General features: G+C 48.9%; 1 protein-coding gene across 2 annotated transcripts in view; it reads left to right on the plus strand.

The window, feature by feature from the left end:
* CACNA2D2 (calcium voltage-gated channel auxiliary subunit alpha2delta 2) overlaps positions 1 to 27,546 on the plus strand; it is a 212,087-nt gene that overhangs the window by 62,611 nt on the left and 121,930 nt on the right. For both annotated transcript variants that reach the window (XM_063164515.1, XM_063164516.1), the window contains exon 3: positions 20,028 to 20,144. In XM_063164515.1, coding sequence (XP_063020585.1) covers positions 20,028 to 20,144 — 117 coding nt within the window. The remainder of the gene's footprint in view (positions 1 to 20,027; positions 20,145 to 27,546) is intronic.

Raw genomic sequence — 27,546 nt, forward strand, 5'->3', positions numbered from 1 at the left:
CATATCTCAGGTACCAAACCCTCAGTAACCTGTCCTTGTGGGTGTCAGGGTGCTTCAGGTAAGGGCAGTGTGGTTGCTGGCAGCAATGTCAGTGGGTAAGCCTGACCAAAGTGAGTCAAAATATTTAAAGGCTGCAACAGAGAGCAGCCTGCCTCATTTCCATGTTGTAGCTGCTGGCAGAATCCTGAAATGAGATGGCAAATTGCTTTTGTAGCTCTTGTCCATATAAATTGGAGGCTGAGAGGTTACAGAGCTGACTTTTTCAACAGGGTTATAGTCTTCTGGCCATGAGCAGGAGGATCTTTGTGCTGCAGTGGCAAAGAGCAGGGCAAGAGAAAAGGGAGTGTGAGGACAGGCTCTGCTTTATTCTAACCCATTAGACATGGGTGAAACCAGTGCATCTTCAGCAGCATTGCAATCGATTGCCATGAGGAGAATTGCAGAATATTTTGTGTTCTTTGGCACATGAGGTTGAAGGCAAGGACAGCATGGAGATGGGGGGGTTTAAAGGGACTGTTGTGGGTTCAGACACTGATCTTGCTGGAAGGATACTGGCGTGTGCTTTGGTTTCTGCTTACCTCTGGCAGTCACAGGTGGGTGGGTGGGTTACTTTTGCCTCTTCCCTGGGCATGGGGGACAGTGACTCGTGAGCAGAGGAGCATCCTGGGCTGATGGTGACCAGCGTGAACAGAGGGGCTATCTGCAGGAAAGGCTGCTGTGAGCTGCCAGGGCTGGCAACACCTCTGGGTGTCTCTAGTAAAGTTCAGTGACTCTGTTCCACTTGGCATCACAGAGCTGAATAACTTAACAAGCTTGGGGGCTCTGAAAGCACTGTCCTTGTTAGCTGGTCTCCTCTGAAAGCAGGGCCGAGGGAGAGCTGGGTGACAGGAGCAGAGCACCACAGCATGGCAGGAGGAGGGATGTGGGTGACAGAGGGCTCCTGGGATGGGGCTGAACCGGGAGATGCAGCAGAGGAGCTGGTGCAGGCAGGTCATTGTTATGATGCTGCAGTGCAAGGTGGGGCCAGAGTGGAGCATGAAGGAGAGAGCAGCAGGACCACTCAGACCCTGGGGTTTACTGCTTCACTTGAGAACTGCATTCCCTTTAACCTTCTACTCCTTTTTTTTTTTTTTTTTTTTTTTTTAATAATTCAGAGGAAGTGCTAGCACTCAGCTCCTGCTGCTCCTGCTGGGAAAAAAGTGCTGGAGCCCAATGCCTGCCGGTCCCTGCTCGTGCTGTGCCCTGATTAGCAACTTGTGCTGGAGCACATCAGCACAGGGGGCTGGGCTGCTCAGGGAGCAGTGAGAGTAGGAGGGGGCCTGGAGCTCTCAGCCCTCTCTCTGAGGAGCCTTTCTGCCTGGTTTGCAGTGCTGGCAGGGCACAGGGCTGCAGTATGTGCTGCTGGCTCTGCCATGTGTGCCAGCCTGCCTGTTTCCTGCTGCCTTGCCGTGGCCTGACCTACCTTTCCCAGCTTGTTCTGCTACCTGAGTTTCTTTAGCCTCTCTTGCTATAATGGAGGCAAGAGCATAGGCTTCCCCTCCCCGCTGCCTCTCTGCTCACACAGGCTGAGAAGCTGCTTTCTTTCCCTGGCTGATGCTCAGGATGCTGCCCAGGCTTTCTTCTGGTGGCGTTCAGTAGGTGGGACTTGGATTAGACAGAGGGAAAAGAGTGGACAGATTGGGAGTTAAGCTGAGCCCTGCCAAGCTCATTTCAAGAAGGCCCTGAGGTGTCATTGGCAGTGGCCAGCCTGTCCTATGCCTTTGGTGCTGGCTGAAGAATGTCCAGGACTTGCCACTGCAGTAATAAAACCTCATTTTAGGCTCCCAGTCAACCTAAGCTGGTTTCCTCTTCCCTGAGGTCTGGAAACAGTAAAAACAGCTGCCAGACTGTTTCAGAGCTTGCAGTATAAACCCAGAGTTCCAATGGACACCAGAAAGTCCGCACTTATCCCTGCAAAAAAAAGTTCTAGCCTCAGGGAATTAAATAATCACCTGTACAATCATTTACTCCTATCCACTGGGACTATTTGCTACCATTAGTACTAAAAATGGTCCTGTGGTAACTACAGGCCACCTCCTCCTCACTCCCACTTCAGTAATGAAAACACTCCCTTCTCTCTCCATCCTGAAGAGTTTTAATCAAATAAACCTGGCACACATGCTCCTGAAAGGAGGATGCTCTCTGTTAGCCAAAATCTGTGCCTGTTTCATTTTCTTCTGATTTAATTTTCCAGAGATTAAGATCCTGCTCATCTCCACTCTCAGAACTTGGCTGCCTCTGTTTTGTTTGTTGGTTTTACTCTAGTGGGTTTTTCCTTTCTGTTGGTGGCTTTGTTTTGAAAATCCTGAAGGCCCAGGGGCTCTGGTTCCCGGGGACCCAGCCGGCTGTGAAATCGATAGGGAGCTGAGCCTTCCCACACCTGGCAGCATCCCGCCTGCTCCTGCCCTCCGTGCCTGCAGTGTGGCTCGTTGTCTGCCTCCAAAGGGCTTTGGCATTGCTGCTGAGCAGTGTTTCTGCTGGGAATGTGTTTTCCCATAGCAGGGGCGATCTCCTGGCTGCCAGCTCCTCTTGCTCTGTGAAAAGTTGTCTGTCTTTGCTGCCATCTTTGGTTTAGCATCTCCATGTAGCCTGAATGGCAGTAAAAATATCACCCTGTTGTATTGAAGACCCCAGAGTCAGACTTGGTCCCTCAGAGCTCTGTTCAGTCCTTCTGAATATCTCCAGGGAGAGAGGTGCTACAATCCCTCTGGACAGCCTTTACCAGTGCTTGGTCTTCCTCACAGTGGGAATGGGGGAAAAAATAATCAGTTGTTTCCTTATGGTTTGATGGACCCTCTTGTGTTTCAGTGTGTGTCTGTTGCTTCTTTCCCTGCCACTGGGCAGCACTGAGAGGAGCCTGGCTCTACCTTCTTTACAGCCTCCCTTCAGGTATTTATAGACACTGATAAGATCTCCCTCAGCTTTCTCTTCTCTAGAATAAGCAGTCCCAGCTCTCTCAGCCTTCCCTTAGATGTGAGATGCTTCAGTCCTTCACCCATCTTAGTGGTTCTTCTCTGGACACTCTCCAGTAGTTCCATATCTCCCTTGTGCTGGGGTCCCAGAACTGGCCCAGCACACCAGGAGTGGCCTCACCAGTGCTGAGTGAAGGGGAAGGATCATCTCCCTTGACCTGCTGCCACTTCTAAGGCAGACCTGGTACCATTGGCTGTCCTTGCTGCATGGACACATTTAAGCCTCATGGTCAGCCTGGTGTCCACCAAGGCCCCCAGCAGCTTTCTCTGCAAAGGGGAAGGAGTAAGGGTTGTACCACTGAAAGTCTGTGTTTAAGGCATTGGCACAGGTTGCCCAGAGAAGCTGTGCCTGCCCCATCCCTGGAAGTGTTTGAGGCTGAGCTGGATGGGGCTTGGAGCATCCCTGGAGGTGTCCCTGCCCATGGCAGGGGGGTGGAATGAGATGGTCTTTAATGTCCCTTCTAACCCAAGCCATTCTGTGGTTATTGGTGGGACTAAGCACATTGATACCTTCCCTTCTGAGTGTGCCAGCTCTTGATTGCACCCCATTGCTCTTGCCTTGGCAGACTGATGGGTTTTAGTTTCTACAAAGCATGGGGCTGTTGGTCTGCAGCCTGGACCTGCCTGGTTTCTCCAAGGTATGTCTGATGCTGGGAAGGCTGCCCATTGGAGGGAGGAATCCTGTGTTTGTGCTGATGGAGGGGAAGTGCCCCTAGAGCTGACCCACTCCCAACTGGCCTCTGAGCACTGTTGTTTGTGAGGAGGCTGAAACACCCAAATATTTCCAACGCTCTTTGCAGGCTGTGCAGATGTCTGGGGTCAGTGGTGACAAATTATGTAGATTCCTCCCCCTTCCCTCTCTCCTTTCTCATTTCCATTATCTGCCTTTTGTAGAGGCTGTAATTTATTGCATTTTGCAACCTTATAATTTATGGCTTTTTTATAATTCTTTTTGAGCTTTCAGAAGTAACAGCTCCATGTACCCCAGTGCATTTCATTGTCACACTTGAGGCTTTCCCACCTCCCCCTGCACTTCCACTCTTTTCTTGTAACTTGCCTGTTTACTTGCTAAATTATTATTGTGCACTCAATAAAAATTGCATTTAAAAAGTGATAACTGAAATGACATTTAACATGGAAAGCACTTAAGCATAATTACACTATATGCATTGCATCATTTTGTGACAGTTAATGAAAAAAAATATCTGAACAGGGTTTTTTGTTGGGGGCTGTAGAGATTGAGTACTGGCATTTCATTGCTTCTAGAAACATGACTTTTATTTTCACTGGAGGGCTTTGTCCTGGGATTTTCTGCTTCCTCCTCGCTTGCTGCCACAGGTATCCAGTATCTGATGCAGTGGCACAGGGTGAAGAAGTCGCTCCTGGCATTCCAAGGGCTTCAAGCTGGCATAATGTGCTCAGAATTTGATATTCCCAGCTGGAAATTTTGAGAGGGTTAGCTTATTTGGATCAGTGACTTGAGCAGCCTTGCTGCAGAGTTGCTTGTGCTGGCACCAGGGCTGTGGTAAGGGGGAAGGGGAGGAGGTGGCAGCCCCGTGGTTGTCATGGTCCAGTTGTGAATTCTGGGGTAACAGTGTCGTTGCACCTTTGGCTCCTAGTCATGCCCTACAAGGATTTTTTGTAAGGAAGCTGCTGCTGGCTGTAGCTGGGAGCTAAACAGTCAATGTCCTTGCTTTATACTGCCCAATGACTTCTAGAGAAAGAGGGAAAGTGTGCCAACCCCTCGTGACCCCGTGGCTCATATCCTCACTGATACAACTACTCGATTATTAGATTACCTGCAAATCACAGCTTCTTGACCATCTGCTGTGTGAAACTCCTCAGCTCAACCCCAGCATCTGTCCAGCCTGGCCATGCAGACTGTGCTGAATTCCTGAGCAGATCAGCCTGGCTTTCCAGGCATTGTTTCTTCTGCCGTGATTTGTCCTGTCCTTTTCCTACCTACACACTGCAAAACTTTGGCATATGAGATGTTTCAGGGGTGATTCTCAAGCCTTGCTCTTCTTGCCTTCTTCAGAAAGCAAGATGAGCTTGGTCAGACAGTCACACAGGCTGCAAACCAGCTCTGTAAATCAGAGCTGTCCCTCTCTCATGCAGGGAACTGCAGCTGGAGATGCAGGTCACAGGTCCTGCATAACCAGGTTAGTCATCCCTGTAGAGCTGTGATCTTCTCCTTCTGGGAGCCCTGAGCTGCTTGGAAAAGGGATAATGAGGGGTGGAGCTCTTCCTGCACCTAAAGCAAGGTGCAGAGACAAGAACAGGGACTCTGAGTAGCAGGGCACAGGAAGATCTGAAAAAGCATTTGAGATACAGTGAGCAGATGATGGGAGCCACAGTGCTTGACATTTCCAGGCTGCGTGTGAGAGATTTTTGGAGCAAGCCAAGGTAGACAGTACGTGTTTTCTGCAGTTTGGAGGAGTAATCTTCAGGAAGCAGTGTCTGTGGCAGGTTTGGATACTAGTCCATGAATGGGAAGGGTAGTGGGCTAGTGGGGAAGTGAGCTAGGTAGGAGAAAATGGAAGCAAGCCTTTATTAGAAAAAGGAAGGGAGGGGAAAACCCCAGCATTGAGAACATCAGTGTCCATGAACAAGCTCCCCAGCTTATCCAGAAAGAGCTTATTGCCTTTCTGTGGTGGTGTTGTGACCTCCCCTTCAAGTTAACAAACTGTTAATCACTTTATGGGTCATTTCATTCAGAATGTTCACCAAAGCATTCTAAGGTTCAGACACAGGAGGTCAGTGAACTCAGGCATTTTTTCCTCTTTTTCTTCAAATGCACACATAACTAGAAACCATGCTGAGGCAGTATAACCAATATAACTGGGGAAGGAATCTCCTGGAGAGATTACTCTATGCTTTTTTGAGGCATTTCTGGTTGTTTGTATTTTTTATTGTGTTTTTTTTCTGAGTTGACTTTAAAAAAAGCTTCTATTAATAAAGTCCTCATCTGCTTGACAATCAGTCTCATCTGGGAACTATTTGGTGTTATCTTGGCTTAATTCATTAGTAAGAATAAAAAAAGAGCATTGAAAGTGGACATCTCTATTGAGAGCACTTAATTCTTTGCAACAAGAGTCAATTATGCCCTATTGAGTAAGTGGTTCTGCATGGGGCTTACTTGAGAAATTCCTCAGCCTGAGTGAGGACCTGGGAAGATAAAGTGGAAGGAGGGCAGAACCCCACACTCTCAGGAGATGTGCAAAATGCCTGTTTTGCCTTGGACATGCCCGTGGCCTGAGCAGGAGGCTGGGATGCAGGGGCTGGTGATGCCAGGTCTGATCAGCAGCCTGGCTCTGTCACAGGCAGGAAGGAAGGGCAGCATTTCCCCTGTGAGCTCAGCAAGCGGCTGGAACACCTTTGCTCTCCTGATGGGCTTATGCCCGGGACTCTGCTTCCCTCCCCTGTTCCTCTGTGCTTCACAAGAGCACTTCCCTTCTGAGGGTATGGGGCTAAATGCTCCTGCACTGTGCTCTCAGAGGACAAAACACTGGGGCTTTCTTGTTTTGCTTCTGATCTGCCACTGTATTGGGACCCTTTTGAGATGGTAGCATGTTCACTGTGGTGGTGCTCAGTGCAGACCATCCCTGCTGAGTCTGGGCCCTGCTCAGGTGTGGAGCTGGGGGTGGGTTTGGTGCTGAGAACCAAATTCAGCCCATGGGATGTTGCTGAGTTCCTAATTTCAGCAGGAATTAATTCCAGCAGCCCTGTTGTCTGTGTTTTTCAGGAGATGGAGTGCAGGCTCCTTCTAGCAGTTTAAGCTGTGGCACCAGGTGTGCCAGAAACACAGCAATGCTCACTCAAGGCATGGGGGTTTTCTGATGGTAGTGATAATTTTGATTAATTGGATGAGGAGACATGTACAGTAGGAAAAGGAAATTGTGAAGCCTGTTTCCTGCTACACTTTCTGTAGCTGAAACGTAGTGGTACTTTACGATCTATATTGATCATCCAAACAGAGATATATGTGGTCTATATAATCATCTAAGTTTTATTTATGACACAAACCCAAGTCAGCACTATTATTAATATAATTGCAAATCCACTTTTCTATTATGTGATCAACTAAACTGCATTGCAAAGCAGCCTTGGGGGCTGCCCAGCCTGGAGTGCAGTGACACACTTCAGGATTGTGGGAGTGAGCAGGGTGCTGCTGCAATGCTGTGGGGCTCCATCCATGAGCCACTTGAACCCACTTGGGGCTTGAAAATAACCTGTAGAATAAACCCCTGACATTTGGAACAAGAGGCAAAATCCCATAGCCCTTGGATATTATAGTTTTCTATTTAGAACTCAGTCCCAAGTTTTAGGAGGGAAATTACAAGGTGGCATTAAAAAGCACCTGCTGTATCACCATCACATGTCTCACCATTTGAGTTTAAATGTCTCATCTGAAAAAATTCCCAACCAGGTTTCTTTTCAAGCAATTGAGGCTGCTTGGGTTTCAGCTTGTGCTGCTGCTGTTTAGAGTAATGCTAATTAACATTCTGGGCAAAGGAGCACCGAGTGGGGAAGTGCTTATGATTTGTAAATGCCACTTTGCTCTTCTGGTGCTATCGCTCCAGGGAGAGGATTTCTTTCCTCTGATTCTCGTTTTCCCTCCTCCCTCCAACTGTCTTGGAGTAAAGCTGGTGTTTGGGCACATATTTTGCCTTAAGCATATGCATGACTTTTCAGTACCTGTGCAATGGTGGGTGAATCTGCACAGACATGAGGGGACCTGTGTGCGTGCAGAGCATGGACGTGCTGCTCTCAGGGTGGAGGAGCTCGTGGCTGGTGCGTGTGAGCCTTTCCCAAAGAAAGGAGCATGTGACAGGCTTGTCCATGCTGCAAGTTTCCCATTCTCTTGATGATAAGCTACGAGGAAATGGGGATGAAATCAGAAATTGGCAACATGCTGTCAGGAGGGATTAATTTCTGTCTCTGATTAACTTTATGCTGGAACAGCAGGAGACGAATTCTTTACCGTATGCGATGCAACCTTTTCTTACACCAAGTAGGTCTGACTCCACCCCTGGTCCTATGCTGCCCTTGTTGTGTTTTCTAAGGTTAGGCAGGGTCATTGCTCTGGATGTGTAATGACAGGCCAAATATGTTTTTCCTGATGCTGATGGAAAGTACTGAAAAAATTCTGCCGGTGTTTGGAGGTCTGGCTTGTGCTGTGGAAGAGTTTTGTTTCTGCTTGTAGAAGCTTTAATGTGCTGGTTAGTCCCTAGAGCTCTTGGTGGAATATTAATAGTCTCCATTCCTGTGCTACCTTTCCTCTAAGGCTTCCACAACACTTTGCAAAAATTAACAATAAATTCTTTCAAAGTGGGAGGTCAGTGCAGAACACAGGAAGGTGATTTGGCAATGATCACACAGACAGGTCGGTACTCTGTATGTGGCAAAGGGGGCAATACAGACCAAATCCCCTCTCTCAGCCCTAAGTGCCAGAAAATGACCCCAATTACTCCCTGCCTGTGCCTAAAGCTTAATTAAGACCGTGGCTGTCATAGGGAGAGCAGGTGTGGAGCCTAAACATTGCTTTGTGACAGAGCAGAGCTGTTTGGGGAGCTGGGATGGGCACACAGGTGGGTCTGGAGCTCAGCCCTGGTTCTGAGTGTGTGCTTGTGAGCAGGAGAAAAGGGACAGCAGGGACAAGACCCCTCAAACACTGGGGGAGAACTGAAGGAGGAGACAAGGCAAGTGGGGTGCAAGTGTGTGCACAGATGTGTGGGATGGTGCTTGAGGAGACCTGAGTATTTCTGACTGCCCTGGGAGTTTGGCTCCCCTGGCCCAGCTCTGGCTTTCCCACTGTGGATACTTCCCTCACCCTGTTATTCCTGGGGGTAATGGGGCCCTGGGGACTCAGGTTTTCTTCACCTGTGGGACAGCTCTCATGCAATCTTAGCATTGTACAAGGGCAGCAGGAGTGATGGCAGGATCCTGCTGCCTGCTCCTTGGCCCTGTGGAGAGCAGAAAATCATGGACCCTCTGCACAAGGTCTTCCGAAGCTGGTCTGGCTGGCTGGACCCCTGATCGAAGCTGCCCAGCTTTGATTGATGCCTGGATATTTTGAGGACTGTTTGGAATAACATCCTGGTGAATGCTCTGCCAAGGACATTGTCTAATTGTCACATTAATTGTAATCTGAACCAAAGACACATAGATATGAAAAGCATTACCTTGTAGGGAAAGAATAAATGAATATGAATTTTTTGGCCTACAAGAATAAAAACTAAAGTAGGACAAAGCTTCAGAATAATAACAGGGCACAGCAGCACAAGGCAGAAGTGTCTGTTCTTTGTTAATCTGAGGTCTTTCCACCAAGAACATGGTTTTTAATTGCAGCAAGAGGTTTTTAACTTAGGCATCATAAAAAGTTTTCAGATAGGATTGTGAAGTACCAGAGCATTTTGTCTTGTGAAACACAGGAATCTCCATCACTGGATTTCTTTAAGAATGGGTCAGAGGAAAAGGTTAGGATTGAGAGAACTGTAGTAATTATGTTAGAAATGACACATCCATTATGCCACCTTTTGCTGGGGGTCTGGGAACAGGCTGAGAATACCTGAGTTGATGAGATCTGTTCCAGCCCTGTTCTCTGTGATGCTGCAGAGGTTTCTGAATTTTTTAGTGGAGTCTTTCCATTTGGATGTCAGACCCCTCGAGGCTGCCTTCAGAAGACACATCCCCTGGGATCTCTGTGGGTACAGATCAGTCCTGCCCCTGTACCTCTCCAAGACTGTGCTGAAAACAAATCTTGGCTGAGTTTGCCAGCTGTAGGGTTTAATGCCACTGCTGAAGTCTTGCTGGTGACGCTTTCGAGGTGAGACTAAGCTGAAAATCTCAGCTGAAATGACTTTGCAGAGGGTCACCTCTTTATTAAAATCTCCAGGTACATGGTGTATTCTTGTTACAGCTCCTGAACCCCGCTGGCTCAGGGAGCAGAAGGCACTAGCAGGAAAAAGGATGAGTCTGGAAATGTGCGGAAGAAAGCTGTCTGGAAATCTGTTCTCCATATCCTCTGGTGGTGAGGCAAAGCTTTCTGAGCCTATTCCACAACAGAGAGGAGTTTATATTAAACACCAGTAATGAGTTTCTAGCAGGCTGCCCCTTCAGTGACAAAAGGGGCTCCAAGAGAGCTGGAGAGGGACTTTTGACAAGGGCATGGACTGAGAGGACAATGGGCAATGGCTTCACACTGCCAGAGGGCAGAGTTACATTAGGTAATAGAAAGAAATTCTTTATTGTGGGGTGCTGAGGCCCTGGCACAGGTTGCCCACAGAAGCTGTGGCTGCCCCATACCCAGAAGTGCTCAGGTCCAGATTGGCCAGGGCTTGGAGCAACCAGGAGTAGTGGAAGGTGGTTCCGCTCAGGGCAAGGGGTTGGAACAAGGTGCCCTTTAACCCTTCCAACCCAAACCATGCTTGATTCTACAAAAACACTAAAGAACATCAGCCAGGGAAGCCTGGGCTCTCCACCACCAGTGCATGAGAGCAGAGTTTGTAAACAGCTGTTAGCTGGGTCCTGAGTGAGACAGGGGGTATGGGTTAGACAGGTGGGTCTCTTCCAGCCTTGCTTCCAGTGAGCATTTCTGTGCCTTTGCAGAAATGCTTCCAGTGCTTGAGATTAGGGAGAAAAGCTTGTAAATGTGAATGTCTGAAGTGCAGAGAAAACCCCAACACCTACATCAGAAGGTAAATCAAGAGAATTGCAAAGTTGCTGTTTCTAAAAGTTCAATTTCTTTAAAATAGATCATTAGTCTGCAGAAACCTGTGGGGGTAACTGTTGACAGTGCTGACTTATGCTGGCCTAGATTTCAATTGCTTTAGCTTTAATAAGAGATTTAGTTTAATTCCATGTCAGTGGAGTCATCCCAAATTTGCATCACTGCAGCTGAGAGCTGAATTTGGCCAGTGGTAGCCATCAATAAAAATAAAAGGCAGTGTGGGGTAATTGTTACTATTTTTCTTGTGTCGATAAAAGGAAGCCTGCGAATATGTCTTGGAGCCTTAGTGTTAGAGGCTGCACTGCACAGCCTTTTTCCACAGCCCTTCCTACAAAAAGCAACAGCATTTCTGGCAAGGGAGATAAAGCTGTTTTGGGAAAGAGGTCTGGTTATTTGTTAAAGTCAAGTCTTTGAGGATCTGGGAGTCTTGCACCAGTCAATGCAGAATAAGGAGCTGTGTGTGCTTTCGGCACTCGCAGGGGATGGGGAGCAGCCCTGCCCCAGGCACTGCAGGACAGCCTGTGAAGTGCTTTTCATTTCTCTCAGGACAGTGGTGGCCCCTTTCTCATCCTCCTCACTGCCACGGAAATGGTGAGATCCCATTTTGGGTCTCCATGAGCTTTTGTAATTTTAGTGTCCTAAACCTTTAGCCTTGGGAGAAAAGCAGCAGAATAAAAGAAAACAGTTTTAAACTGTCCAGCAGCTGTGCAAAAGGCAAAAGTGCAACCACATGGGGTCCAAGAGGGATCTGAGGAGCAGAAATGTTTCTTGCTTTATCTTTCCCTAATGATTTTCATTCTCTTCATTCTCTTAGGGATGCTGGGGGAAACCCAGCATAATCCATTATGTGGAGGCACTGATTCCAGCAGAAGTCACAGAATGGTTTGAGTTGGAAGGGACTTTAAATACTATCTCATATGAACCCCTTCCACCAGATCAGGCTGCTCAGGACCCCATCCAGTCTGGCCTTGAGCACTCCAGGGATGGGGCAGCCTGTGCCAGGGCCTCACCACATTCTGAGTAAAGAATTCTTCACGATATCCACCCTGAAATCTAGGAAAAGAATACATCTTTATCTGTGACAGCACCCCTCCTAGGATGCACTCAGGGTATTTGAGGTGCTATTTTAATGCCATTGATCTGAAGTAGGTGTGTTTTGTATGGACATAACATAAACTAGTTAACTTTTCAACAAATCATGAAGAAAAGTAGTTGAGGCACCTTTTCAAAATAATGTTTTCCTCCCCAAAGCTTTTATTATGTCCCACATAACAGAGGAGCCAGACTCCAGGATCAGGTTGGGGGTTTTTTGTTTCTGTTTCACTGTACAAGCTTGTATTTTTAGAGATCATGTGATGTCTGACTGCATTTGGGCATTTTTCTGAGAAGCTGTAGCTGTTCTCTCTCTCCTGTACATTAGCACAGCAGGATCTGGGGGGCTTGTGCCCTGACCTGGCAGCAAGGCCCACGCCATCCAAGTGGCTCTAAGTGTGCAGAGAAGGGCCTGGGCAGAGTTCCCATCCTGGTTGAAACCTTCTGTCTCCAGCTATGCAGCAATTTATTTTTGCAGCGCTTTATCTGAAAGGAGAAGCCCAAGTTGGAAGTTGTGTGATGCTGAATTTCCTTGCAGAAGATTCTGACTCTCTGCAAACACCCAGGCAGGTCTGTTGCTCTGAGAGCTCCCCATACAAGGGTTTGGGATGATGAAGACTAAAAGCTGCTTTCCAGGCCGGGAGAGGTTTTATATAATCCAGGCTAACCGTGCACAGCCCTTTATCCCTGCCTAGTTGCTAAATGATGTACAGCAGGGCCAGGTCTGCTTTGGGGCTGGCAGGGATGAAGTCTCAGCTGCAGAGGCTGGTGATCCTGTGCTCAGGAAGCAGAAGTCCAGCCAGTGCCATAGAGGATGGGATGTGCAGGTGCTGGGGCAGGATGGAGAGCACTGGAGCAGCTCCACCTCTCCATCCCTGGTGGTGTGGGCTTCTTTTCCCTCTTTCCCCATCTTCTCTGTGGCACTGCTGCCTTTCAGCAGGCTCTTTAGTGAACTAGAGAGACCTCAGTTCTATGGTTTGTTTGCTTCAATTAGAGCTGACCATCCCCGAGGAGCCGCTAAACTTCGCATTTCCCTGTCCTGCTTCTGCAGGAGAGCTGTGAAGAGCTGTTCAGAGGGTGCTTGCTTTTTATGAGCTAGGTGGAAGGATGGAGCACAGCAGGGAAATGGCACTGAGGAGAGAGGGAGCTGGGGTTAGTAAATGTCAGGCTGCTCCTCCTGCGCGCGCTGGAGCACGTCCGCAGGGCCGGAGCATCCTGGTGACAAAGGCCAGCTGGGGCTCTGAGGGAGCCACTGCTCACAATGGGCACCTGGGCTCAGGGCTCTGCCCTCAGGGCTGCTGGCATCCATGGTACCAGCTCTGGGAGTTGGTGTGGGGTAGATTTGCAAAACCCTCTCTGAGCTGTGGCACCAGCGCTCAACTGCAGCTGCTTCCCTTTGCCTGTTCCCCTCAACAGGGAAAACCAGGATCTAGCACTTTCCTGGCTGATCTCTGCTTCTCCAGAAGGCCATTGCTGTGCCAGTGCCCATCCCTGGCCCCTGCAGTGGTGTGTGACCAGGAGGTGCAGCACAGGCAGCACTGCCATCCTGGCGGGCTGTCAGCCAGGCCACTGTGGCTCTTATCACTGCCTGCTCGATTGTCCCTGACATCCTCCTAATGTAATACAGACACCACGATGATTACCATCATTGCAAGGGCTATAAGCACCAGACAATGAAATTTAACAGCAGTAGGTGCAGCAGTGATGAGGGGTGAGATGGAAATCGTGCTGTCTCTGCTCTCTGCCCATGGCCCAAATCGTGCTGTCTCTGCTCTCTGCCCATAGCCATGAGCAGTCTCCACCTTCCAGCAGGATCTCTGGGGCCTGGCACTCCTTTTCCTCCCTGTCACCCAGCCACAGTGTTCCGTGCTTGGCCTCATGGTGCTTTTGTTGGTCATTTATACCACTGGACAATTCTCCTCAAGGCTCCCACTTCATCAGAGGGGTCTGCTCTGTGTACTCAAGGCAAAAGGAAGTCTGCCCATGGGCTCTCCTCTTTCCTCTTCACTCATAGTCTGAGCTGTGGGGAAACAGTAGGACCCTGCAGTAGGTGAGATGGGACTCAAAATGGCCAGACTGATGCTTGTCTGAGGGACACCAACAGATCCTGAAGCCCCAGACCAGCATGTGGGCAGGCAGTGCCTCTCAGGGCAGGTATCCTGCTGCAGTATTGGCTGTACCAATGAATTCCCCTTGCAGACTCCATATCTGGGTTACTGTACAACACTGATCCCAGGCACGGCTCTGCCTGCAGGAGCTTGAAGTATAACCCTGAACTGAGACCTTCCCCGCCTCCCATAATAATGCTGGCTGGGAAAACCCTTTTGTTTTCCTGCTTGCTGGCCTTTGTGGGGCATGACATGGCACAGCCCCATTTCTGGGGCATAAGGGCTGTCTTAGGCAGGGGTGGCTATTGTGCCTGCAGAGATGTGGTTTGGTCTTTGGCCTCCCTCACCTGGAGCACCCCAGCTTTGAGGTGGGATGCTCTGGGAGCAGGAACAGCCTCTCTGTTGCTGCACGTAGCACTTTGCTCTTTTGCAAACATGCCAGCTTTGCACTGTGATTAAACGCTGCTGTTTGGACTGCAGCTGTCCAAACCTGCTGTATTGGATTCATACGGGGTGGGGAAAAAAATTAATTTCTGGAAAATGGCTATTACCCAGATCAGATGCCTTTCTAGCAGGAGCTGGAGCACCACAGCCTGTGCCTGCTGGGCCCTGGCAAGCCCCAGGTGGGGTTTGAGCTGTGGGTACAGCTCTGTCCTGGCCCAGTGGGGCTGAGAGCTGCTGGGGTTACCAGGGGCTCAGCTGGGGTTCAGCTTTTGGGTTGCTGTTGTTCTTGAGGAAGGTGATGGGGGAGTCTTGGCATGGAGGGGATGCTGTGCAAGCACAGTGCAGTGCTGCCCCTCTGATTGTGGGGAAGGGCTGCTTTTGGCAGATGTGACGTGGAGCTGGGGAGAGAGGGAATGAGAAGAGAGGGGTCTGCTTTGGGCTGCAGGTGTACCCCACATCCCTGGCCTCCCTCATGTCCTGGATGAGCAGGCTGGAGACAGCTGGCAAGGGAGGCTGAGGGGACAATTTTTACTTTCTAGTGGTGTTTTACAGGGCTCTCTCCTGAGATTTGTTATTTTTCTTCACGTTTTATCACTGGATACCTTGACCCATGGGAAGGTGTTGGGCCCTCTCATGGCAGCTCATCAGATGGTGATTTTTGCACTTATGGGAGTATTCCTGCACTCATTCCTTTCTTAGGCTGCCAAGTTTCATAGTGCTGGGAGTGCTCACAGGGAATTGGGGAGAGGAAAATGCTTTCTCTGAACTCTGACAGTTCCCTGAATATATAGGCACAGAGGGAATTAAAGGCAGAGATGAGCATCATTTATTGTGCATTAGAAGCAAGGCAAACAAGTGAATTTAGAGAATGGGTGTTTCAAGGCAGTATCAGATCTGCCTCCTTGGCTGTACGGGTGCTGCTGGGAACGTGTGCTGACAGTTGGTTCTGTTACCAGCTTTGCTCTTAAGTGAGGCCACTTAGCACTTCTGGGCTGGTTTAAATCATTTTCGGGGCTGTAATTGCACTATGCTTAGGAGTATTTAGGATTAAATTTTTCACGTTGCAGGTTGTCTTGAACAGTTGGATTTTTTCTTTCCCTCACCTGCCACTACTTTGGGTTTTTTCTTGTTTCTTTTTTATTTTTTTATTTTTCAGCTCAGTACTTTCTATTGTTTGCTGTTAATATTCCCTCCCACTTCCCCCTGCTGTTGCCACTTACTAGCTCACTCTCAGCACCCACTGCTGGACTCCTTTCCACGGCCAGGATTGGATTTTCTGCTACTGCATCCAGCTTCAGCCCTTCCCAGCCTTTTAATTGAGATTGCAGTTCATGGTGTCGTCTCAATCCCCATTCTCTGAGGGCAACAGCTTCCTCCTGTGTGCTGCCTGAGGGCTGCTCCCTCTGTAGGTAATTCAGGGGCTCTCTACAGCCCTTCTCCTGCCCGGTAATCTCAGGTTTGCCAGCCACACTGAGCAGGACCCATACAAGGGCATTATTTCTTGTTTCAGCGTGGCTGGAGCAGTGCAGCACTGGCTGTGCTCGTGTCCCTGCACTGCCACTCACCTGCCCTGCCTGCCAGGGAGGCTGGGAGGGGATGGGGCCTTTGCTCAAGGCATTGCCAAGTCAAACCCAGTCTGCCAAGAGCACACAAGGTGCAGCCCTTCTCTCGAGGGTGAGACACAGGGTATGGACAGGGACTCACAAACAGCAGCTCCTTGACTCCGAGGTCACCGGGGCTACTAATTTCAAAAACAGGTCCCAGAGCACTGGATCACAGGAGAATTTCAATGAGAATTGCTTTCTAATCTTGACAAAACTAAAAGTTTTTGCTATCACTGAGGAATGTCCGGGATGTCTTTGGCCAGAAAATCCTCCCTTTAAACCCAACATGGGAAATGTCACCTTAGATAAGTGAAACCTGGCCACGTTCTGAACAGCCCAAAGCAAAATGCTACAGTGGAGACTGTGAGTTCTCTGAATTGCCTGGAGCCCCCACCATTCACTCCCCTGCCTGTCTGGGATGTTCTCATGCACATATGGTCACTGTTAATTTGTCTTGGATTGTTCTAATTAAGGCTGGTGAACTGTTCAGCCACGAAGACTGCAGAGCTCTGCAGCTGCAGAGAGGGCTGGGGGAACAGCTCCTGGTTTCTTTTTCTGTTCTTTCCTCCCTGGTGGACAGGTACTGTTTCTCTCCATAACCAACAGGAGACAATTTTGTTTCATAATAGGCAAATACTAATGCCAGGACTCCCTCTGTACCCAAAGCTTTCTCCTTGAAGATTGCTCCTCTTTGCTTTCCCTAATTGCTGCTGCTCAGCTGGAGGTATCCTGCATCTTCCAAGCACATGACTTTGTTATGCTGTTACTTACCAAGGGGAGAAAAAAAAAAGAGTGTGAGAGAATATTGCTTTGTGTCGAGCTTCCCTTGCTTAACCCTTTCTGTGCCAATGTGGGGTGTTCTTACCTAGTGCAGGATGTTGTGCTGTTGGCAATACAAGCTCTTTTTGGTGTGGTGGAGCTCTGGGGTGAAAAACCTCTAGAAATTGTATCCTGAGCCACGTCAAAAGCAGGTCAAGGGAAGCGAGTGATTCTCGCCCTGTACTCTGCTCTGGTGAGACCTCGCCTGGAATCCTGCCTCCAGCTCTGGGATCCTTAACATAAGAAGCAGTTGGAGGAGGTGCAGAGGAGGGCAGAGCAGATCACCACGGGGCTGGAGCACCTCTGCTATGAAGACAGGCTGAGAGAGCTGGGTGTGTTCAGCCTGCAGAACAGAAAGCTGTGGGCAGACCTCAGAGCCCCTTCCACTGCCTGAAGGGGCTCCAAGAAAGCTGGAGAGGGACTTAGGGCAAGGTGATGGTGTGGCATGACAAGAGGGAATGGTTTCACACTGAAAGAGGGGAGGCTGAGATTAGATATTAGGAAGAAATTAATTACTGTGAGGGTGCTGAGGCCCTGGCACAGGGTGCCCAGAGCAGCTGTGGCTGCCCCATCCCTGGAAGTGTTCAAGGCCAGATTGGACAAGGCTTGGAGCAACCTGGGATAGAGGAAAGGGTCCCTGCCCATGGCAAGGGGCTGGAATGGTATTTAAGATCCCTTCCAACCCAAACCATTCTACAAAATAATTTCTTCTGGAGTCTGAGGATGCCTCTTAAATGTCTTCTCTTACTAAAGCATCCTCTTTGGAGTGCCTGTGCTCACAGAGTCACAGAGGACTTGCAAATTAATGTGAAGTGTGAGTGGTTTGGGACCAAAGTGATTTGGGTGAAGCCCATTTCAGACAAATCAGTTGTAGGGTTGCCTTTCCTTGAAGGATGGCAGGTGTGGAGCATACAAGAGCAGAGCCTTGGGGAGGGCACTGGAGCCATGTTCCATGTGTCTCCCAGAGACTGAGGAGTCACATGAGCATCCCAGATGTCTGGCTCTTTGCTCTTGGCTCACAGGCCATGCTCTTGCAAGTTAGTAACCACAGAAATTCACAGAAATTCTGTTTTCTCCAGAAAGCTCAAACTGTCAGATCTGAGCCTTTTGTGTGCTGCCCCACTGATAGAGGTGGAATGGGTTACTCTTCTGACAGCCAGAGCAGGCAACCTGAATCCCTTGGTGCTTTTTGAGGGGAAAAAGCAGTAGCTGGAGTACATCTAGAATGGAGTAATGGTATATATGTGCACAAGGCTGCTGGAAGAGACTGCTGTTAGGAATTTCCTAATGCCATGGAAGAAAGGAGGAGCTTGGGCAGAGCAGGGCCCCAGTAAGAGCTGCAGAAAGCAAAGTGGAAGCCTGGAGATTCACCCAGTAGGTCTGGAGGGACTGTGCACAACTGAAAGAGCAGCCTTGTGCTAAGTCTCTCACTGTGGCTTCAGCCTCAGAAACTGCTTTGTTTACCCATGAAAGGAAAAGGGAGGCTGGAGCTAGGGGATGCCTCTGCTTTGGCTCTTGGATTCACTGACAGCTGCCTTCAGCAAGTGGAGCTGCTGTCTACTCCAGCTCATTATGAGGTCTGGAGAAAGAAGAGAGGGCAGGGAGTAGTTTCCCAGCATTTTAGAGGGTCTCACCATGTTCCTGAGCTGTGTGATGTGCCACTATCCAGATCCTTTGCCTGCCTGTACCTTTACTTTTGCTGGCTCCACCAAGAGCAGGAGCTGTGATGGTGTGAGCTGGGGGTGCCTCTGGCTGAGCCTCTCCTTAGTCCTGGGTGAAATGGGGGAGGTTCTGGGTACGTGTTTGTCATGTGAAGCTGGCTGTTTACTGCTTGTTTGGGTGCTGCTCTGACAGCCAGGGCACATGTGTCATGAGAAATTGCTTCTGCAGCCCTGGTCCTCATGGCCAGGTCTGCAACAAACCACTCTTACAGGCAGAGTCTCTCACTTGCAATGAAGCTCCAGCAAAGAGAGGGTTTTGTCCCGTGGGAAGCATGATTCAGCTCCCGAGGATCATGCAAGCTTGGGAAGGTGCCAGACATGCTTAGCATGGAATTTGCAGTTAAGCGTGGAGTCTGCTACCTCCTTGGGGAGGTCCAGCTCTCCTTGGAGGCTTCTCTGTTCCCACATGTCTCCATATCTGCAGCTGAAGGTATTTGAGAGTAGCCTGAGGATAAAGAGAGAAGCAGAATCCTATTTGCTTTGTGGTTTTCTTCATGTACCTTACTTAAGAAAAGATAAAGTGTGAGGAATTTTTTTTGCTAGTCTCAGATGATGGCAATAAACTCTTCCCTTTGACCCTGGGTTGGTTGCACCTGGGTCTGCAGGCAGGTGGAGTTAACAAGTCACAAAATCATCTGAGGAGGTGACTGAGGGATTTTTGGTTGTGGAGTCTTCTCGTGGGACTGATCCCTTCTCCTTGAGGCAGTGCTGATGCCAACAGCACTCCCCTTGGGTCTGGGGTTGTTCCCTGCAGTTGTCTGATGTGCCTGTGGGCCATTGCTGCCACTTTGGGTGCAAACATTCAAACACAGATAATTGCACTGGCCTTCAGGTAAATCCTGGTATAGATTTGTGCCTCTCCCCACCACAGCCTGGCCAAGTTCTGGACTGGTTGTAGAAATTCTCATTTCTTGAGGGTGCCAAATTACTATGCCTTGGTTAGAGATGTGGGGTTTATCCTGCTTCATGTGATCCCCTTGTTCTTATTCCTGGTACCCAGGGCTGCCCTGCTGCCCCAGCACTGCCAGGCCCTGCACCCAGTGAGCCCTGCAGGCAGTGCTGGGGTGGGCAGGGAGTTGGGCTTGCACTTGCCAAGCTGAGCAGGTACTCTGGGGAGGTGGTCAGTGGGCTTGGGGATGCCTTTGGGTGAGAGAGAGCACAGCAGCAAGCATGGTGGCTCTCCCTGTGCCACAGGAGTGGCTCAGCAGAGGCAGGGATGGGAAGCTCAGCTTTTGAGTGAGAGGGTGGGATGCCCATTGCCTACAAGCATGAAAGCAGGCAGCTGTAGAGCCCGTGATGTGGGCAGCGGGTTGACTGCATTTCTGTTTTTTCTGGTTGCAAAGCCTTTCTTCTCTTGCTCCCCTCATTTCCAAAGCTTATATTGTTACCTAATCCACATTGCTAGAATTCTCTGTTAGAGGATCAGCTTTTCTGTAGGAAGGCTGCTGTACTCCTCACTAATATTGACTGCCTTTTTCTCTTGCTTCCCCTCTTAGATCTACGATGACAATAAAAGCCTGTTTGAAGTCAAGGAGAATGTGCCCAGGAAATTGGTGGAGAAGGTCGCAGGGGACATTGAGAGCCTCTTGGCCAAGAAAGTCCGTGCTTTAAAGGTAAGGAGATGGGCCTGTGTGCTCATCCTTTGATGGAGATGCTCAGTTTAAACAAGAGGGTTGATGCTGGTGTAGCAGTATGATCTCAGCTTCAAAGTGATTTCTGTGATTGTGTGGCCTTTTCTGGGAACTGTATCCTGCAGTTGGACAGATTCATCTGGAACATGCGAGGCAAGGATGTGTCATGTGGGGATGTCCTCTAGGTACCTTCTTGCTTTTTATCTCTTCCCTACCATCATGCAAACACCTGAAGATGCTGCCACAAGAACACAAGTGACAGCAAAAGCCTGGCAGCAGATTTGATCCAGTCATTTAACTGGGGGTGTACTGGAAGCAGAGGGACTGCAGTGTCCCTGCCATGGCTCATGGAAGTGTTTTGGACAAGTGGAGCCTCTCCTGTTTAGGAGATGATGTGCTTGAAGGGATTGTGCTGGTGCCTGGGACTTGAGCCCTGGGACTGTTTGAGTGGGTTGCCCTCATGGGTATCTGCACACAATTCCAATCTATTGTGCTATTTTGTAACACTCCTTAAAATGAACTCATTTTCTCTGTACTGGGGGAGGGTGACCTGATCATGGTGCTGCTCAGTAAAACCCAGTGCTGGCTGTAAGGAGGTGGCAGCAGGGCCGTGCTCTGCTGCTGGGACAGGGACAAGTCACTGCCTTCCTGGAGAGGGGACAGCCTTGTCCACTGCAGAGGGGCACGGAGACTTCCCCTCCAGGAGCTCAGGGGCTCTCTCTGAAACACAGTTTTATCAAGTGGCATTGTACAGTGGGCATTTGGCAGCATGGCCAGCTGGATGCAGCTTGTAGCCTGATCCACTGAAAGGGGTTCTGCAGGGGGATGGACAGGGGGAAGGCTTGGGGCAGGTAACACAGCTGATGTGTCCACAGAGGCACTGCAGCCAAAAAGACTCAGTCACCTTGCAACCTGAGGCAGGAAATGAGCTGTGGTGAGAGAAGGGATGTTGCAGTAACTGAGGTGTAACTGAGGCACTGAGGGTTTGGAGGTCTCCACAGTGAGTAAGAAGTGGCTTGGAGAATGTATGCAGCAGGAATCACAGGACACCCATGTGGGCTAGGGAAGTCTCAAGACTCAAGATAGGATCTCAGTCAAGGGTGGTCAGAGTCTGGCCTGAGTGTCCAGATGGTGTGAGGTTGTCCACAGTGCCTGACAAAGATGGTAGCTGTAGGGACTTGGGTGAAGAAGATTGCTGTTTACCTAATTTCTTACTCTGGGAAGTGAAGAATGATCCTGCTTGGGACTCACAGCAAGTGTTTTAGCTTGAATGGAAGGAGCTGAAGTGGAACTAAAGAGGTGTAAAGTGTCAGCACTGCATTTGGGATAGTGGAAGTGAAAATCAGGGAGATCAATTTTCTTCTTAACATGAACTTGCATCCTTGTGCTCTTACAGTTTGTGTGCATTCTTGAGCATATACCATATTAAATGTTCCAGAGATGTGCAGCACCTATAGATGCTGGAGGAAGACACAGGTGACAGAAGGTTGTAGCAAACTTGATACACACCTGGACAGCACGTGGCTCCCATGGGCGGCACAGGGTAATAACCTTGAGTTACACAGCATCACTGTGCTGAGTGGCTCCACTGTGACATTTGAATTTCAGCTCAACAAGTCACACTGTTTTTCTTTCCCCTTTGCTCTGAGTCACACAGACTTACAGTGAGTTTGTGCATCTTTAGGTGCTAGATCAAGGGTTGAACTGTGCCTGTGGTACAAATAACCTTGTTTGTCTTCCAACTGTCTTTCTTTTTTGTTGGGTTTTTGGGCAGGACTCTCTGGTGTGCTGTGAAGGGCTCACCTGTCTCAGGGATGGTTCTGGCAGTGCTGGTTAGGTAACAGCATATGGTGCTGTCTTCATAGTGGAAACAATGAACCCTTTCCTAAATCACTCTCTCAAGAGGATTCCTTCAGAGTGCACTCTCAGGTGGAGCAGACTTTTACATCCATTTCCATGTAAATTCTTGACATTTTAGATTGGAGGTACTAACAACAAAATCTGGAAATGGGGAAGTTGATGGGGAAGAGAAATGGAATCTTCTAAATTTCTCCCACATTTTGCTGAGCTGCTTTGAAGCGGTGGGGCTCCCACAGCTCCTTCCATTCTCCTGTCTGTTTTCATCTGTCTCAACTCTCCCTTTAGTTGAATCATCTCTCCTGGAGTAATTTCCTCCTCTTCTCTCATGACTCACAAGAGTGATGATGATTTCTTGAAACATATTTTTCAGCATTGAGTCAGGTGGGAATCCATGTATTGGGAAGGGCAGGTGAGGAGGGAGAAATGGAGTCTCTCTGTGATGTAGGAATTGCCCTGTCACTTGTGTGCTCACTCTCCTCAGGAGACATCCCTGTCTCCTTTGCTGCAGGAGGGAGAAGAGATGCTGCCTGGGCCTCACTGGGGCTTTGTAGGAAGGTGCTCACAAGCCTTGGGGCACACACCATGGGTGCACAGCTCAGGGCACTGCTCTGATTAGGGGGTGATGCAGTCCAGTCATCAAAGAACCTGTTCTCCTCTGTTTCTAAGTGAAAATATTAATGTGTCTTTATTAAACTATGTGCACAGCATTTATTAATAAAGTTTCTTACCTTGTGTGTTGCATTTCTAAGAGGCAAAAATCAACCCCAAGGAAACTGAACCTGTCTGTCCCTGACAGCCATGGTGCAGCACTGTGGCATGGGTCTGGCACTAACAGGACACTGATTTCCTATGTGCATTTTGGAGGTGTGCTGGAGCCAGGGCTGTGTGGCAGAGAGGGTAATTGCTTCCTAAAATAAGGCACCTACAGGGGCTGGTTATTTCGATGCTGTCTCTCCCTTTTTGTTCCAGAGCATCATATCAGGTGACAGTCTCATCATGGGACAAAAAATCTCCTAGGGAGGTGTCTTTGCAAGCCCCACCTGTTCCATCTGCACCTGGAACCTGGGGGACTTCTACCCCATGTCCCACAAAATGGCTTCTGTTTGACATGGATTTGCATCAGCACTAATTGCCTTTTCCAGTGTCCTTTGTCCATGACGATTCCATTGCTTCAAGCCTGGCCTCCCAGTCACTTTTGGATTCTCTAGTTCCAGCTGCTTTTTATTCCCAAGATTTAAGAGGAGGTGAGATAAAAAAGATGACCTTCAATACCAAAAATGCATCTAATTTCCTTTGAATTAGAAGTGAAAGACTAAGGTGGAGTGACTCCTGAAGGAGATTACATTACCTTTACCCAGCATATTGCATTGTGGGGAAGTTCCAGAGCTACAGTGAGGTGTAAGGATGCAATAGGTGTGTTCCTGGCTGGGTGGGAGTTTAGTGGGCTGTTCTTCTCCACACTCATGAGCTTGTCCTTGTTAGGGCTAAAAAAGACACCTTTTGTAAGACGTGGGAAGGAGTGAGGTGCCATGTTACCAAATAACTACAAATCCCCCTTGGGTTTTCCTTGTGCTGGGAATCACTGCTACCTGGCTCATGGCTTTACATCATCTGAGACTAGAACTCATCAGCTTGGTTTTTTGCCAAGCAGATTATTTGTCACTTTTTCAACTTTATTTCCTATCTCCTCTTCAGTTTTTCAGAGTGTTCAGACCCCTCTTTGCCTTTGTATGTGCCCAGAGAGATATGTACAGGCTGGGGCTTCTTTGGGAGCTTGTTTGGGAGCCCAGATGTTGGAGTTTGCTGTGGACGCTGAGTGAGCCAGGGAAAAGCCGTCACCTGCAGTGGGGTTGGTGTGGGTCCAGATTCCCAAACCCAAGGGGCACTTTTCCTTTCTTTTAGAATACTATGTCAAGTGCATGAGCAATGATGCCTTCAGGTCTGCTCTCTCCTGAAGCTCTGCAGACTGGGGGAGAAGGAAGTTGTGATTTGATGGAGGAGGAGGCTGAGAGGTGGAAATTTTAGATCCTAGGATATGTTTTAAGATTGTTTCTCCTTTTTATATAGTTCTTGTGAAGGCTGCTTTTGGATGCTGACTGCTTCATTCTTCACATGTTTAACCACAGACAATTTGCTTTGCCTCCTGAGAGCAACACATCCCACAATTTACTGAGTAGGTTATGCCCTGAAGTGAACTGTACTGTGACCAGCCTAAAGGTTACTGTCTGTGCTGGTGGCCTTCCCCCAGCTCCAGAAAGAGCCCTGCTGTTCCACAAACCATGGTCTGGATGCCTGCAGGCTCTCACATTGCCCCAGTGGTGACATGGCTGGGCTGGTGTTTTCTCCACAGAGCTGATTCAGTTTTGCAAGTTGTGGATCACTGGCACAGTCTTTTGAGTTAAGGTGAAGTTTGTTGCATTTCCTGTGGACCTCAGCTGTGTGAAGTATCAAATATGATGTGTTGAGGAGATGTGCAGCAAAGTGGCATTTTGTGTACCAGAATCTATAATGTGTACTGTGTACATCTGTGTGTATCTTATGTAGATGTCTATGTGTGCAACAGGTTTGGTGCCCCTTGTGTGGGTCTGGTGATGAGAGCACTAATAGCACTTTGCAGGAGTAGCAGGAAGGTTTGTGAGGGTTTTTTAATTGTATTTTTGTGAAATTTAATAGCATATTTTTGTTGCTGCATATTTAGCTCCAGTGTGGAATGAGCATCTGGGGGAAAGCAGGGGTTTGGCAGGAGGGCTCAGTGGTAGGAGGTTTCAGGGTTCCTGTTCCTTCAGCTAAGGTGTAGGAGGTCACAATGCATTCCACTCAGAGTTTACTGCAACCTGAGTAGTAAAATCTAAACTTGGCATTAGACATTTTCTTTTGGCAGAAAAAAGAATACAAAGGAAAGACTGGGGATTTCCTGTATTTTGAAAGCATCCTGAAGGGAAGTCTGGCTGGGTTTCCTGTGGCTACAGAGTCTGGGGGAATGTGTCTGTAGGTGTTCCCATCCTTCTTTACCTTGGGTCCTAAAGGAAAGAGATTGGAAGAGCTGGGAGAAAAGGTGGCTGGTCTGGAGATACTTAGGGTTTTGTACTGCCTTAACCCTATTTTGCTGATTTGTCTCGTGTTTCCACTCCTCAGCCTTGAGTTTTCCCGCTTACTGGCATTTTTTCTGGCATGTTTCTTCTGAAGAGTTGATGCACTTAGTACTTGGCCATGCTTTAGGATCCTGTGATGTGATGAAAGGTGTGTTACCTTTGGTGTGTTACCACAAAGTACTGCCCAAATCAGCTCCTCAGTGTGAAGTTGATCAGGGGGCATTGCAGGAGGGAGGAGCTCAGGCCTGTTGTGCTTTCAGTCCTGGTTGAACACTCAGTGCATTACTGCTCAACTGGGACTAGTTCCAAGCTCCATTTGAGCCTGGCCCAAGCATATATCAAGAGTGCAGAGGGGATTTAATTGGACAGGTTTATCCCTTTAACAATTCTGATAGCCCTGAGATTTGCCTTGCAGGTTTGTGGTGAATGGAGCCTTTATCAGGTTTCTGATCCCTGATAGGGACAATAAAAAGTGCCACCTGTCTGACAAGCTGTAAAAATTGGCATACAGCAAAGCATCTCTCAGCCCAGATCAGAGCATCTCCCTGCTCCCTCCTCTCTCAGCAGCAGAGCCACTGACCTCTGTCACAGCATGGGGGTAGAAAATAATCAGGAAATCTCTCTGTTGCTGTCCTCTGGTCTTGGTGGCAGGCAGTAAAAGGATTCAGCAGAAGCAGCCCTGGGGCTGTACTGGATTTCTCCTTTGCTTCTGGCAGAACAAGGTCCTGTTGCCATCTCCCTGCACCGTGGAGCTGTCTGAAGGATGTTGAACCAGGTGAAGTGTTTAACTGGAGAGCTCCCAGGCCAGGAGAAGGAGGCCCTCTGGAGCTGCAGTGCACCAGGGTTCCCTTTGGCTGGCAATGTAACCAGTGTTAATGGTGCTAACACGATTTAGGGTTTCCTGCACTTTCATGTGGTGCCAAACCCTTGTGGATTTCCCTCCTGCAGTGTGGTACAGCCCTGCCTTTGACTCGAGGGGGACTTCTGGGCATACCAGAAGGCTACCAGTGGTCACACTGTGGCCTGCTGGGTCCCAGCTAGGGACACACTAACCTGTCTTGCCTAGACAGCAAAATGGGGTAGGAGAGAGGGAATAAACATAGTTAGGTGAGCTCTGACACAGCCTGTGGGTTTGGTGAGGAGTGGGGGTTTATGCCTCGTGCACTCCTGCACCATTCCAGCTGCATGGCCATGGACAGGAGCTCTTGAGCAAGTAGAGTAAGGACAACAACCACCAATCCTGCACATGCTGAAGTACAAACTATGTAAAGGCAGGACCTCTGAGCTTTCTTATTTCATCCAGCCCTCTTCCCACTTCTTTGGTAATTGTTGGTTGGTGGTTTTTGTTTTTAATTCTGTTTTTAATTTGCTCCTAATCAAATCCTGGCTGACAGTCCCTGTGTGTTTATTTGTTTGTTTATTTATTTATTTATTCATTTGTGCATATGTGTGTGTGTGTCTTCTCCTGCCTCACAATTGTTCTTGTGCTGGACCTGCTCCAGTAATCCAATTTGAATCCAATCTCCCAGGTCTGGAATTCTAATTTACAGATTGCAGAGGGGAGTTAAACAATGCCCACACACCAGGATGGGGGTTGATTGTCTAATCTAATCAGGAACAATCAGATGTTTGTAACAAGTCTATCAAACCTGTATTGGGCCAGTTTGCTGAGCGATGTAACCAGCGTTAATGGTGCTAACACGATTTAGGGCTTCCTGCACTTTCATGCAGATTACATTGAACGTTTCCCTTTCTTCTCCCATGAACTCTTGGCAGCAGCCCAGCCCGATGGGCTCTGCAACCTGGTGAGCTGCTGGGTGCCCTCTGGGGCAGCAGAGGTTTGCCAGGACCCAGGGGCTGCTGTCTCCGTGGCACGGCTCACACTGAGCCCCTGGGATGATCCTGTTTTGTGGCACACGTACAAGGAATGCACTCGGTGCCACTAGTGCATCTGGAGTCACAGATGGGGCAGTGGAAACCGATGGTCCTGACCCAATAGGGTGTTCAGTGAGTCTCCACAGCAGATCCCCAGCCCTGTGCATGGCTGTGGGTAAAGAATAGTTGAAGAAACCTTTGTCCTCCCTTGCCCTTGGCAGACTGAGGCTGTTGTGAGGCTGTTCTTTCTGGTACTTGCTGTAAGAAGTCTGGACAGCTGGTGTTTAAAGAAAACACCTGCCTGGTTTTTCTTTTCAGTGCCCTTTCAGGGCCTGAAGCAAAAGAGGAGGCAAAACCAGCTCTGTGAGCAAGATGATGTCTCTTAGTATAGCTCCCCAACACAGAGTGGAGCTTCCTTCCCTGTGCAAATAAATATTTGCCTGGCTTTGCCCTTCCTGAAGACTGAAATACCCATCTGGTCACTTGCCCTGTCAAGAGGTGAGCTGGTTCTCACGCTCCAGGTCTGTACACTTAGCTCTGCACTCGCTGCCTTTGCC

This window comes from Melospiza melodia, chromosome 10, assembly GCF_035770615.1.
Source record: "Melospiza melodia melodia isolate bMelMel2 chromosome 10, bMelMel2.pri, whole genome shotgun sequence".
NCBI classification, from domain to species: domain Eukaryota; kingdom Metazoa; phylum Chordata; class Aves; order Passeriformes; family Passerellidae; genus Melospiza; species Melospiza melodia.